General features: G+C 40.3%; 1 protein-coding gene across 2 annotated transcripts in view; it reads left to right on the top strand.

Annotated features, from left to right (window-relative positions):
- FOXK2 (forkhead box K2) overlaps nt 1-15,676 on the top strand; it is a 43,063-nt gene continuing 27,387 nt past the window's right edge. For both annotated transcript variants that reach the window (XM_063120446.1, XM_063120445.1), the window contains exon 1: nt 1-390. In XM_063120446.1, the coding sequence (XP_062976516.1) occupies nt 14-390 (377 nt within the window). In that variant the 5' untranslated portion in view covers nt 1-13. The remainder of the gene's footprint in view (nt 391-15,676) is intronic.

Here is a 15,676-nt window from a genome sequence, read left to right as displayed (position 1 = left end):
TGTCTCGGCCAAGATGGCGGCGGGGACGGCGGCGGCGGCCGTGGCCCGGCTGGAGGGCCGCGAGTTCGAATACCTCATGAAGAAGCGCTCGGTGACCATCGGCCGCAACTCCTCGCAGGGCTCGGTGGACGTGAGCATGGGCCACTCCAGCTTCATCTCCCGGCGGCACCTCGAGATTTTCACTGCCCCGCCCGCCCAGGCCGCTGCCAACAGCAATAGTGGCCCCGCCTCAGCCATTACCGGCGACGGGACCGGGCCCCAGTCTCAACCCGCCGCTGTTGCTTCGTCCGGCGGCGGCGATTTCTATTTGCGTTGCCTGGGCAAGAACGGCGTCTTCGTGGACGGAGTGTTCCAGCGCCGGGGGGCGCCACCGCTGCAGCTGCCCCGAGTGTGAGTGTGATGTGGAGGGAGGGAGGGACTACCGGGAGACACGCGCTCCGGCGCTGACCTTCTCTACTCGCTCTTCCTCCCCCACCCTTCGCTCGCGCCTTCCCGGCGTGTCAGTCAGGGGGGCGTGCGAGGAGGGCGCAGGCGTTTCAGGCCTCTCCAGGGGCTCCGAATAGCGGTGGACCCCACGCCTGGAGGGGCTTTCTAGTCAGAGCACCCGCGCAAGGAGGCTTGAAGGGTGTCTGCAGCAAGTGGCAGCGCATGAGCCCCGACTTCTTCAGCCATTACATGTGGTCGCTCCCTGCTTTTCCCACTGCTGGAGAGAAAACCATTTACGTCCCAGCCCTCAGCATTTTCTTGGAAGGAACTCTTGTCTGGCTAAGAGCTTAGTTATAAGTAAAGGCTACAATTCTCGTTAAATACACATTTCGTTTCATGGACTTTGTTCAATTGCTTTCTTCTAGGCTACCATACACCTATCGAATTATATTTCATTAGTGGTGCAGGAGGCCCGGTGTCTTCAACGAAAAATGAGGCACCGTATCCCTCCATTCCGTGTTTTAAACACAAGAGTGTGCTTTGTGGCAAAATGTCATTGTATTCTTATTATTTATTTATTTTAGCAAGTGTGGACTAGCTTAGAAATGGGCTACTTTGAAGATACCCTGTTTGTGAGGAAATATTAATAGACCATCATTTTTAAAATGCAACAGTTATTTTCAGAAGCATTTTGAAAAACCACTTATTACTGACATTTTAAAGATTAGTTTTAAGTCAATACTTTCTAGGCACCTTCATGGCTATTGCTTAGAGGTGTGTCTGTTTATAATGCCATGTTTTCAGTATAGTTGAATGACTTGTTTGACCTCTAACAACTATAATTTCCATTCATCCTGTTGGCAAAGATACAGTTATTATGAAAGAAGGAAAAGCAAATAATCTGCCTTGTTTCATTGATTTTTTTCTCTGAAACCGAAAGTAATCTGTTAAGTAGGCAATTATAGCAACCATGATTGTGCTTTATCTCATGTGCTTCCTGTACTGTAATGTAACAGAAAAATCAAGCTCTTGCGTGTCATGACAACTAATTTTAAAGCTTGAAAGGATGCCTTTACCAATGGTCCACTCCTGTTGATTTCTCAGTGAATCTGAATGGTCAGTCATGAGGCAAATCTTCCTGAAGTCTGGTAATTTTTGGTCCGGCCTATTGTCATATTGAGAAACTACTCCACTTAATTTTGTTGCCATATGGATGAGGACAGAGTTCTGTGTGAAGTTATTCAGTATTTTTTGGAATACAGGAGGAGTCAACAAAAGTGGTTTGAAGTAGGCAATCCTATGAATATATCTTTATTATTTATATAGTGTTATGAATGTATATGGCCTTCCTCAGAATAATGTATAGTAGGTTGCTGCCCCGCCACCTATTGGTCTAAATAGTTTATAATTATCAAATGCTTCAATTGCCCCCAAGTTAAAAAATGGTCTTCAGGGTTCTCCAGTAGTAATATGCATTGGCTTTAGGCTGTATGTATGCTAGTGACATGTCTCTTCATACTGATGTGGCTTGGAATGGTAGAATATTGTACCTATTTTAGGTTGCATCCAGATTTAGGCACATGCAACTGGGCTGATGGAAACAGACTTTCCCGCCCCCACTTCTCCACAGCAGCACCTCCAGTTCACTGAAAATGCTACACAGAAAGTCTAGAGACCCTGATGAATGTGGTATGGAGAGAAGGGTATCTCTCAAAATCACAGGGAGGCACTTTCCATGAGCAGAATCAAAGTTTCCTCCACCTGTTTTTAGAGATCCCCCCTTTCCCCTGCACCACAGCCTACCCCATTTACCAGGGTCTCTCTTGACCCTCTCTGTAGCAGTTTTGAGAGGCTGACTTTGAGAGGAGGGGTGGAGAATTCTGTTTCCATCAGCCCAGCTGCATGTGTCTCAATTTGGATCAAACCATTTGATATTTCTTTTACAAAATAGATTTTGCAATAATTTGCAACTCTTGATAGCATTATCAATAAGTTACTGAACTAGCATCCTTAGTGAAAGACATAGTTATTGGCTTATACTGTGTAATTCTTTTGAAATAAAAGTGGATAGGTTTCAGTGCTTAGCTAACCAACTGATCCCAAACTTACTTAGTTGGAAGCATGTTTTGGTAATTTTCATGGAGCTTCCAAACAAATGGACTTAGAATTACTATCAAAATCTCTTACTATTAAGCTATATGCTTAGTTACTTTCATTGTGAACAGCTCAGCTTGTCTGGAGTTTACTACAGTGCTATTGATCCTCATTCCTTTTTAAAAGCCATTTTCTAATTTCTTGCTGTTAATCATATTGGGTTGAAGATTTCCAGCCAACAATTAATATAATATCAGCCCTTATATAGTACTGGACAGAATCCTGGAATATTGTAAATAATAAGGAGCCTTAATCTTGTTTGTTTAATTTCTGAATGAGCGTGTAGGTAAGCTTGAGATCTGCTTACCTAGGGATCTGGATTGAAATTTCACCCTACTGAAGTCAGTTAAGAGCTTTCCAGGGTTTCATCAGTGGTGTTTATGGAGGCTTTTAAAAAGTCCTCTTTAACTTTAAGCAGTTTGTCGAGCTTTCATCTTGGCTCTTCAACTTTTGATGTCTTTATTACTCTGATTCTGAAAGATAATGTGCAGAACTTCACTGATATTAGTTGTACAAAATAGTTCTTAAATTTCATTGGGATAGTAGGGTGCGTGCTTCACCTTGCAGGGTCAATCTTATTAATGTGAGGAATGTAAAGAAAATAAATGCTGAACTCTATTGCCTAGAAATAAGATTAAAATCCAAAGTTGTATGAAAGGTAAAGGTGTATATTGATATTGTGAAAATATAATAATAATAATAATAATAGTTTTTGAAAACATGAAAATTAAGCCCCAAATCCTTAGCCCTGCATGATTTCCAAAAGATGTCTTGTAGTTTGATTCTTACCATGTTCTATGGATTTTAGTATTGGTTGCTTCCACCTTCTATACAATACAAAGTAATTTTTTGCAACGGTATAGTGCATGAAGTCACTGTATAGATAATAAAACTTAAAATAACATTGGTAAGAGGGCTGAATGTATTATTTAATATAAAGGTTATATTAAAATGTTATTGTGGACCGAGAGCACTGTAACTTTTATAAGTTGACTATGGAAATTATATGAAATTTACATTGGCATTCTGTGATACAGGCTATAGCAGATGTTTTGTCCTCCAAACAATCTCTCCCTGCCTCCCCCCACACTTTATTTTTCTTTTTTTGCAGTTTCTGGTCTTATTGTCTAAGGTATGGAGTTGCCTTATATTGATATAGTGATTGACTCAGTCACTGTGAAGTTCCACAGTAGCAATGTTTATTTTTAAATATATGTGCTGCCAAAGCGCAGTTTAAAATGTGGCATTGTGTCATGTGCCAGAATACTAGTAGAATTCTATAGCAGAGGTTGTTAGTAGTATATATTAATCTCATGGATAATTAGCAGGTTGGGTAAACTGAGAACTTTGTCTCAAATTGTAACTGCAGTTGTTTCACGTGCAAAATTTGGCATTTGACTTGTGTGATGTTTCAGCCACTTCAGTTAACTAAGACAACTAGTATTGGCAACTTGAAATAATTTCTCAAATCTTCCCAGATTTGTTTTCAGAACAGTAAGGTAGGCTTGGAAATTAAAAGACTTCAGAACATAATGCATGTACCTAAGATCAGCCTCTGTACCAGAGGACTGGAGAGTGGCCAGCGCAAAGCCAATTTTTAAAAAGGAGTCCAGGCGGGATCCATGAAATTACAGGCCAGTTAGTATTTGTTCTGGGTAAATTGGTTGGAAGCATTATTAAAGATAAGTGTATAGAAGGAGATATCCTGCTGAAAAGGAATCAATATGGCTTTGGCAAAAGTAAGTCCTCTCTCACTAAGCTTTTAAAGTTCTTTGAGAGTGTCAGTAAACATGTAGACAGGTGTGATCCAGTAGGCATTGCTTACTTGGATTTCCAAAAGGCTTTTGATAAAGTCCCTCGCTGCTGTGCAACCTTAGCAGTCATGGAATAATGTGACCACGTTAACCTAAAAAAGGATATTGTAGAGTTGTCTAAAAAAGGGCAACTAAAATGATCAGGGAGCTGAAGCAATGCCCCTATGAGGAAAGGTTACAACATTTGGGGTTGTTCAGATTAGAAAAAAAATGAAGAAAGGGAGACATGATAAAAGTGTACAAAATTATGCATGGCATGGAAAAAGTGGACAGGGAGACATTTTTCTCCCTCTCTCATAATAGTAGAACCTGGGATCATTTCATGAAGCTGATTGGTGGGAGATTTGGGACAGATAAAAGGAAGAATTTCTTCACACAGTGCATAGTTGAAACTGTGGAATTCACTTTCACAAGATGTAATAATGGCCACCAATTTGGATGGTTTTAAAAGGGGATTGGAAAAATTCCCTTTTAGGATAAGGGTATCGATGGCTACTAGTCCTGATGGCTGTATTCTACCTTTATTGTCAGAGGCAGTATGCCTATGTATACCAGTTGCTAGGGAACATGGCCAAGAGGGAGCTGTTGCACTCATGTACTACTGGTGCATTTCCTATAAACAGCTGCTTGGCCACTGTGAACAGAATGCTGGACTAGATGGACCCTTATTCTAATCCAGCATGGCTCTTCTCATGTTAAGTTCTTGTCTTTATTTTGATGCTGTTTAATTTTTTTTAAAAAATATTATGTTCGTGTTTTCTTATTTTTATGAGAATTTATTGTTAACTTGAAGTATTAAAATGCTGTTAATAAAAATTACAGAAGACCAACTTAACCTACTACGTAAGTTCAGATTTACAAACTCTTTTGCTTTACATGAACTTCTTTACTGGTGAGGAGGGGTTTTAACAAGGTTCTGAAGAGGGATGGATTCTCCCCCCCTCCCCCCCAGCAAGATTTTGGAAAGTCTCTTCAATTTATTTACTGTTTTTATGACTGGGTTCGGAAAGCACAATATGCTTAATTAACCCATCATGGGTTATTATGTCATCTAATGGGAGTTTATTTTTAACCCATGATGGCTTATTTGGCCAAAATAACCCACTCTTACAACTCACAGTCTGCAGAGTGGGTGATTTAACCCATCATGGGTTATTGTGTCGTGTGGTGGTCACAGTGGGCTATTTTGGCTGGCTGTAGAGCTGTGTGGCAAAAACAGTCAAAACAGCTGCCACTCTGCTGTTTGCTGGATTACTGATTAGGAACACCTTAAAGGGACCAAGGCAGTAATGTAGAGGAGGTAGTCTTGAATCTGCAAACACCCAAGGTGTTACAGGCATCTCCCACTTTTTGTGGACTTGGAATTTTCACTGCTTTCAGACTTAAAATGCTAGGATTTCATTGAGTGCCTTAGTAAAGGAGGCTGGCTATGAGGTTTGGTCCTGGTCCTATAAAACCCCAAGGTTTTCTAGCCACGTGCTCCTTTGGGGGGCTATTGGAGTAAATGTGCAGGGGGTTGATGGTGAGTAGCTTATTAACCCATTATGACTTAAAGTGAGGCTTCCAGGAGAGCATTAATATAGGGGTTAGCTTTACAATAAGAAGAAAGGGCAGAATAAAATTGCTTGTATTAATAAAATGTGTTATATTTTTAACACGATTAGAAGTAAAATACCCCAAAACAGATTCGCATTTTCAAATAGTCCAGTAAAAACATGAGAGTTTGTGGTTGCTTATATAGCTAAGGCTACACATGAAGGATTAGTATCATAAAACAACAACAATGGAGCAACAAAAGCCAGCAAAAAGAAGTGTTACTGATCTTGGATTTTAGTAGATGCTTGCAGGTGGATTAAAAAGAAATTATAACAGAGGTTATATCATAGTAGACCTAGCTGTAGTTCTCCTTATTGTACTCTGCCACATAGTATGGCCACACGGACAGAGATTGCTGACAAAAGCAAACCATCCCATTTGATTTTGTAGAATTTTCCATGCATATGATTGTGTTGTTGGTTTGTTGTATGCAGAGCTCGTAACCCAAAGTAAACGGAACTATAGTAGTCGCATGCACTCTTCCTATCAAATTTTGTCCATGTTCATTGCATAATTCATTTCGTGGGAGAGGCATTGTTATTTGGAAGAATAATGTGTGGATAAAACACAAACTGGAACATGAATGGATAATATTAATAAATTAAGAAGTTATTTCTGTGGTGGCAGTGGTTTTTTCCAAAAGAAAGAAAAAGCGATACTAGTTCTGTTGGGATATTGAAACAGGATCTGAGAAGGAAAAAGAGAAGCAGTTGAGTGAAGCATCTTTACTCTTCTCTGTTGGTTATAAGATCCTGGATTTGTATTTATTAGGACCATTATATAATAAAAGTGACAAATATCACCTGCCATCATCTCTCTAAATATTGTAACCCAACAGTTCGACACAAATTTGAGCACCTTCTAAAATTCTATAGTTTTAATTGTCTGAAAGCAACCAAATCCTGCTGATAATCCTGTAGTGTTTTTGCAAATATAAACATTACTTTGCTTTGGAGTTTGTCTGTTTAAGCTGTTCACGGAAACCAGTAAACTATGCAGCATGATCCTAAGTATATTTACTCAGAAGTAAATAAAGATAAATAAAGTTTATTTCTTGGTGAATGTGCCTAGGGTTGGAGCTCAAATTTGGTAGTAATGTAAGTACATTTTCTGGAAAATATTCTTATGGTAATTTGCATCAGATAATGTTTGTTTTGCATTGGATTTTTTTTATGATTTCCCAAAAAAGTTCCAATTCAGAGATTTCCTGAGAACTCACACCAATAATGTAGCAGTGGGGGTAGGCAAGGGTGCAGTCCCTGGTGTGTCTGCAGAGCAATGTGGCCCTCAACTCCTGGAAGTTGCCTACTCCTGCCATAAAGAATGATCTAATTTAGCAGGTTTATTTTACTTGTAATTTTTCCGCTAAATGGGCCTCTGAGCCCTAGTGGAGGCATGCTGGCAGCAGGTGCAGGGGTGGATTGGCCATAGGATAGAGTGTAACTTGGCCAACTCCCTCCCATCCCTGCCCACCAGAATGCCCCCTTTTCTCTCCCTGAAGTTGCATTTGTCTTCCTCCCATGGTCATAGCATTGTCTACGGCTTCACAAGGGGGACACACATAAAAAAATCATATAGACTGCGCTCCCAGGACCATAGGATTGTGCCCTTAATGTTATGTTACGTAAAAAATTCACTGGAATACTTATTGGAATAAATCTAAAGACATTAGCACATACTTCTCTTACATTGTTTGAAAAAAACAATGATACAGAAAATCATTGACACATAATACATTTTAGGGAGCCCAAAGAACTGAACATACACATTGGCGACCACTCATCTACAACTTTGAAACTTCCACACTTGCTTAATAGTATATTTGTAATTGGCACCTATTCATTGTCACTAACTAACTTATGAAATGGAAATTTTTACACAGAAAAATAAAACACTGGAAAAGTTCTGGGAAAAAATCTGTTTTGCAAAATATTCTGTCAAATTTTCCATCCCACATCACTAGGTCCATTATGATTTGTAGGCTAAGAAAGTTTTTGATTCCATATAGCAGCTTTGTAAGAAAATGCTGTGTTCTAAAATATTTGGTTTTAGTGTGAAACTTGGAATGACTTATGTTATTAAGAGAGCCTTCAGATTTTAGTTCTGTTGCAGAATTGTTCATTCATATCGCTAGATATTGCTAATCCTAACTAGCTGTAGACAAGACACCACAGTTATGTTTGTCAGTTGTGATAAAATAAAAATGTTTGTTCAGCTAAGTGAGCAAAAGATCCACTAGGTTAACCCACAGATTAATTTACCGTATTTCTTCGATTCTAAGATGCCATCGATTGTAAGACGCACACTAATTTCAGTACCACCAACAGAAAAAAAGCTTTGATTCTAAGAATTAATAAATGCACCCGCGATTCTAAGACATACCCTGTTTTTAGAGGTGTTTATATGGGGGGGGGGGGGGAAGTGTGTCTTAGAATCGAAGAAATATGGTAATTCTTGAGAAATGACAGATGATATTTCTGTGTCAAAAGAAAATGGAGACTTTGCTGGGACCTGTTTCATTTTACTCCTTTACTAGGTTCCAAAAATTTAGAAGAGTTGTTTTGTGTAACCATGGGGAAAATTGAGAGCTAAGGGTGATGAACTAGAAAGACAACTAGAACTAAGTGATGGAAAACTCTCTTAAGTCTGACCAAAAATAAGGGCTCATTAACAAGCCTTCTTTGTGGCAGTGATATTGGTTAAGAAGCAGTTCTTCTCTGACACGTTACATCCTTGCAGTGTTGTCTCGTGGAGCCTTTCCAAGTGGTCCATGGCCTGCTTTAATGTGGATATGTGGAGGAGGTTAAGTAACTGTTGGAGACATGCTGTGACTTGTTTGTTGAGCAATTTGAAGATGAAATTGCTCATGTGGGAAGCAATTAGACATTACTGTTGGGACAGTAGGGCCATTGAGCTAGTCAGTGGTTCTTGGATGAATTTCAGTTGCTGTTTTCTGATGGGGACACAGTTTATGGACAAGTGTGGCCTATTCCTTATATGCTCAATCATTGTCCTTTCTGAATCATAACATAAAACTTTGGCCAGATGGGTCAAAGAAATGATAAGTGCTTCATTTTGAGGAGGATGGTAGCTGTCTTGAAGAAGATAACCATATGGCCACTATTGAAGAAGCCCCCTCTGGATCCAGAAAATTATAAAAACGATCAGCTGGTCACTAATATTCTTTTCCCTTCCTAGACAAGGTGCTTGAGTGAGTGGTTATCACACAGATCCAAGTATCTTGGGTAAGACTGATTTAGGCCTATTTTTGAAACAGGGACAGCCTTGGTCACCTTGTTGAATGATCTGTGCCAGGAAAAGGACATGGGGAGTGCAACACTGCTAATTTTCCTGGACTTTTTAGTGGCTTTTGATTCCATCGACCGTGGTATCCTAGATAGGTTGTCATGTCTGGAAATCAAGGATACTGCATTACAGTGGTTCTATTACTACCTAGATGGCCAATTCCAGATGGTGGTGCTTGGGGACTACTGGCCTAAATCCAAAATAGACCTAGTCATGCTAAAACAATTGAAACCAATGAGCTTAAGCATGCCTAATGTTGCATTTGATTTAGGCAACTTCTTGGTTTCATGGCATTTAATCTTGGGGACTATGCAAAGTTCCATCTTGTTTCTCTTGTGGTTTAACATCTGCTTGAGTAAGAATGTCATTCCTAGACCATCCTAAGTAGTCAGAAACCTTAAACCACAGTTTCCTGGGATGCTCTAGGAATGAGGGTCGTGCTGTATGGCAGAAATCCATAGAGCTTTTTCTTCTCTCCCCTCCCCCTCCATTTTTTTTGGGCACTTTCAGTTAAAGAAAGTCTATAGGCTATGGAGGGCTTGGGGAACATCTTCAGGCTGCATTTTTTGCATCCCTGGGATACTGGGTGGGCCTAGGTGAAAGACCACCCCCTACTACCTTATTTACCTCCTTGATCTAATCCTGTATTGCTAAAGTTCTTCCCTTATTTTTAGGCAACCCTATTGCCCCTCAGATAATTTTCCAGTTGCCACTTAAAAGGTATTCCATCTAATTTCAGGGTCAGCTTATTTTATACTGAGAGCAATGTCTAAATTAAGTGTCTCTCTTGGAAGAGCATCTTGTTTGGAACCAAGGACCACAATGTATAATCTCCATAGCTTTCTTGAGCTAGGTACAATTAACATAATTGCATGGCTCTATTGGATGACATGCTACCACTGACATATGTTGCATTTAGTCTATGGTGTACTAAATAACAAATCTTGTGGCACCTTTAAAATTGACACATTTATTATGCAATAAAGCTTTGTGGACTCTAGCCTAGTTCATCACATGCAGTATGTTAGATATGTGGCTGGAAAAATATTCAGATTCCTAAGTTTTGGGATGTGTAGGTACCACTCTTGCACTACGCTGTAGAACTTTTAATTTTTTAGGCTCCAGCATCAAATTTCTAAGACTTCAAGCAACCAAGTACTATTTTATTTATTTATTTTATTTATTTACTTATTACATTTCTATACCGCCCAATAGCCGGAGCTCTCTGGGCGGTTCACAAAAATTAAAACCATTCAAAGTATAAAACAACAGTATAAAACCATAATATAAAATACAATATAAAAGCTCAACCAGATAAAAACAGCAGCAATGCAAAATTACAAATTTAAAACCATGTTATTTAAAATTTATAGATTGTTAAAATGTTGGGAGAATAAAAAGGTCTTCACCTGGCGTCTAAAAGCATATAATGTAGGTGCCAAGTGAAACTCCTTAGGGAGCTCATTCCACAGGCGGGGTGCCACAGCAGAGAAGGCCCTCTGCTAATAACTACTAATAACCCAAGGTCCTATCCTATCTGTACCTTTGTGTGCTTTGGTACACAAAGTTGAATTTGTGTTCCAAAACACTTACATCCCATTATGCATGGGAGAGTGGATCTGAAGGGGAATGTGATTCTTGTCTTTTGTGTATATGTAGAATTGCTTGTGGGATTTTATAATGTAACGGGGGTTGTGTTAAGCTAATTTGTAGTTTAATTACATCATGTCTGCATTTTATCACTTTCCATCAAGTAGTCTAGTTTTCCAACTTTAACCTTCCAGCAAAAGTGATTTTTATCTATATTTATGTAATACTTTGCAGAACTAGTTATGTGCGCACAACCATGGTTGTGCCATACTCTGTACAGCACCATGTACATTGATGGTGCTATATAAATAAATAATAATAATAATGGTGTTAAGAAGTAAAACGGTATTTTTTAGATTGCAAGCTTCCAGCAGTTTTTATCTTTTATTTATCTAATACTTTATAAAAACGGTTGTGTGCACACAACTATGGTGTTAATGAAGAAAAACAGTAATCCTTAGCAGAATTTAGATGGTGTCACTTATTTGTTTTTAAAACCTGATTTCCTTGTTTGATGTTGTGAGAAGTTGTCATTAAGATAAACATGAGCATTGTTTACTTGAAATCTTAAAGTTTTCTGCCAAAAAATGTTCAATTCTCGCCTCTTTGGCTTTTCATGTTAAAACTTGGATAGTGCTCCAGGAAGTATCCTGTATTAATAATACTTACCTCCCTTTTCAGGACATGAGAGACTGCTGAAAACCGGTGGTAGATCTGCTCAGCTTGTCAGGCATTAATCAGACTACATTTGGTAGTGGGACATATTCTAAGTGTGTCAAAGGAGCTAATAAAATCTGTAGAGATATGGCCCAGCACAGGCTGTAGGAATATGTCCAAAAGGATGGATTTAGAAAATTATTCAATGGTTCTCTTAATACTTACTCCTTATGGTTAATGTGAAGAATGCATAGGTGTAGTACTTCATGGCTTGTTAAGTTTAAGTGATGTGTTGATCTTGTTGGACCACATCATGACTAGGCTTGTCTAGGAGAGTGAAGAACTAAAAGGTTGCAGATTAACTAGGGTTTAAACTGTTGTATAGTCTTGCAAACAAATCTGCTTTCTTGTTGGTTTGGCCTCTGCAGCAGCTTCTATCATTCCTATATTCTTCTTTCAGACTTCTGAAGTAAGAGTTCATAAAATGAATTATTTCATGAATTACAGTGCTTTAAAAATATAACTAATGTTATTCCATACTGAAGCAATGGTAAACATAGTGTCTAGCTGAAACATTGGGGCTATTTGGAGATAGCATTAAGGGCTGGAACAGATGAGTAAGTGTGAAACAGACTTGTTGGTTGATACATTTTAGAAATCAGAGAACAAACATGAAAACAAACATGGCAGATTGCTAAATAATCATAGCGAGGAAATGCATACAATTTACTTAGGGATATAAACCATGACTTCTCACTCTTGGACTGCAGTCCTATAGAAATTTACCTAGGAATAAATCCTATTGAATTCACTGGAGCTTACTCTTGATTAGGTTTATGTAGCATTGCAGTGTAAGTAAATTAGGTCAATAGATGACTAAACTAATGTTATTAAACCATATAGGTATCCAACTACATCCAAGTAGACATTTGTTGTGACTTCAAGTGTGATCCAACCTTTGTTATGAAATTCTAGCTTTGTTCTACTATTGTATGTGTGAGTTAATAAACATAGCCTCAGATTAATCTTTGCAAATGTAGCAAAAACTGCATTACCCATGCATAAAAGGGAGGTATCAGTACGCTTGGGGTAACCATGAGCTTTGCAAGACTTCAAAAAAATCTTAAAGGAAAAGGCATAAGGGGGGACCTCAGAGAAAAGCCCAGTTATAGCTGGAATGTTAACAGACTGAAAAAAGAGGGGTAACTTGGTGGAAGGGAAAATGCAAGGGAGTGGTTGGACAAGGAGGGAGGAAGATCTATATAGAACTAAAAAGGATAAAATTAATTTTCTTATTGTTTGGATAGGTTATTTCCTGATTCACAGTGAGAAGCTATTTTAAAATGTTCCCGGGGACAAAGTTTAATTATATTTTAATGGTAAAATGCTTGGGCACCTGTATCCCTACTCCACCCCCTCAGGACCCCTCCCCACAAAATGGAGAAGGAAACTTGAACAGAAGCACTCCACACTGCAACATTTTGTTGCAGAGCCCCACTTGTCTTAGATATACTTGATGGCAGTGCTTACTGTTTCCCCAAACTGCTTCATCATAATGTAGGGGTTGGGAGATATTTCTGGGAAACTCCAACCAAAGATGGCAAGGCAAGTATCTCATTGACAAAACAGTGACCCCCTGGGAGATACCTGCCTGTTGCTATGTGCTCCCATCACTTCTGCCTCCCTGGCTCTTGGAGGCCAGTAAGCAGTAATCTCCAAAAGTAGTCTTGTTTACACCACTATGTAATGCTGAAAGTTTGGTGAAAGTAGTCCATTTCCAACCTCACCATAAGCCAAATTATGTCCCCTCTTTCTTTGGGAGAGTTAAGGTAAGCAACTGAATGCTCAGTGGTGGTGGAAATTTGGAGATCAGGTAACCTATTTGGAACTTCCTGTTTGCAACCTGCTATATTGGGAGAAACACCTTATTCCTAAGACCCATCTGCAGCTGATGAGGACCCTCAAGACTCTTAGGTGTCCACTCCTTAGTACTGGCAGCAGAAACAGTCCCAGAGGTTGCAGGCCATGTTCTGGACCAGTGGAGAGGTGGGATATCTTCCATCAAAATCTGGATGAGCCCAGAGGCTTGGCAGGAGTTCCAGAACACATTCCAGAATGAGGCTGTCCTAGCATGTATGAGGAGATTGGCTTGAGGGGTTTCCATCATACTGTTGCCCAGTGCAGGGAGAAAATGAGTGCTTTGAAGAAATTCAAGGAGGTCACTACCCATCACAAGCAGTCTGGAGTGGAACCTCGTATCATGCTCTTGTATAGAAAATTGACAATATTTCTGGACAGGAGACACATCACACATGGTTATATGACAGGAAGTAGCATTTCAATGGGTGAACAGCAGTGAGTGTGGCACCAACCCAAGCAGGCATGCCAGTCTCTACCAAGGCAAACAGCTATTCCCAAGACATTTTTCAGGTCCACCTCTGTACCAAGGCCGCAATTGCCTGAACCCCTACTCTGTGGTCTGCAGCAATAGCCATTATATCCAAGCTGACAGCTTGATCACAGCCTGGATGGTGCAGAAGTATGTTTCTCCTGGAACAACTGTGACACTTGTAGTCAGTACTCCACAAGAGTGCCTGCAACAGACCATTAGCCCCATATCTGTGCAAATGGTGGCAATCACAACTCCACAGTAACACCCACCACACACCAGCAGACCCATGCTGATGCAAACTGTACCACCTGGGGCCAGGCCCCCAACAACTGGGATTGCTTGTTCTCACAACCTATGAGGAGAGAAACCAAGCACTAGTAGGGACTTCACAGTGCTGGCCAAATAACTGTAGTCTACAGGGTTAATATTTATAGACCTGCTTCTGGAAGTAAGAGCTTCTGTGCTGCCAGACATTTCATGGGTATAGGACAGAGAGTTATCCCAGAACTTGTTGTGGAATGTACAGTTGGACTTGGGCGACAACCTTCTCAGGGAAATTGTGGGATTCAGTGACACCCTTCCACCTGATGAAGAGCTGTCCATTGACCCTCTGATCCCTGGAGAGATAGAGCAGCAGAACAGTGTTCTGCTGGCCTTCCTTCTTCTCACATCAGCCCGTTGGTTTCTGTTCACCACTCTGCCGCAAAGATCATCTTCTTAGCACGCCGCTCCGACCATGTTACTCCGCTTCTGAAATCTCTTCATTGGCTTCCAATTCACTTCAGAATCCAATATAAACTTCTCCTGTTAACCTTCAAAGCTTTTCACGGTCTAGCTCCTTCCTATCTCTCCTCTCTCATCTCACACTATTGCCCCGCTCGTGCTCTTCGCTCCTCTGATGCCATGTTTCTCGCCTGCCCAAGGGCCTCTACTTCCCTTGCTCGGCTTCGTCCATTTTCGTCTGCTGCCCCTTACGCCTGGAACGCTCTTCCAGAACATTTGAGAACTACAAGTTCAACCACAGCTTTTAAAGCTCAACTAAAAACTTTTCTTTTTCCTAAAGCTTTTAAAACTTGATGTTGTGCAGACTTCTACTGTTACTTTCTACTGTTAGTTTTTCCCTACCCTGTGCCAGCTTACCCTTCCCTGTACCTGTTGGCATTCTCTTCCCCTCCTTATTGTTTTACTATGATTTTATTAGATTGTAAGCCTATGCGGCAGAGTCTTGCTATTTACTGTTTTACTCTGTACAGCACCATGTACATTGATGGTGCTATATAAATAAATAATAATAATAATAATAATAATAGTGTTGAGGAGGATGTCCCTGAGCCTAACAAAAGGCAGTGTAAGATAGTACTATGGGATGGCCTAATTTTAACAGTAGGGAACTGTAATTTAGGGCGCAATCCTATAGGATGCACTATAGGATTAGTCAGGGATGCACCCTGACTATTCATAAGCCTCCAAACTCAGAGGCTTACGAGTATCCTTGCACCTCTCACTGTGTATTTTAGCTAGATGGGCAATTCCGCCCATCTAGCGGAGGCTTTGGGGAAGGGGTGAGGAGGAGGCTGGGGATACTTCGTATTCCCACATCCCCAGTCTCCTCCCCTCCCTGCCTGCAGAAGCACCGCCTTTCACTTCATACGAGCTCGCGTTTGCAGGCTCGTAACAGCAGCCAGCACAGTTCTCTCCACACTGACTGGGCAGGGGGCAGAGTCGGGCAGCGGTTTCCTGG

This window comes from Elgaria multicarinata, chromosome 3 (assembly GCF_023053635.1).
Source record: "Elgaria multicarinata webbii isolate HBS135686 ecotype San Diego chromosome 3, rElgMul1.1.pri, whole genome shotgun sequence".
Taxonomy (NCBI): Eukaryota; Metazoa; Chordata; class Lepidosauria; order Squamata; family Anguidae; genus Elgaria; species Elgaria multicarinata.
The sequence above is the reverse complement of the archived record's forward strand: the minus strand, read 5'-3'. Positions and strand labels throughout refer to the sequence as shown.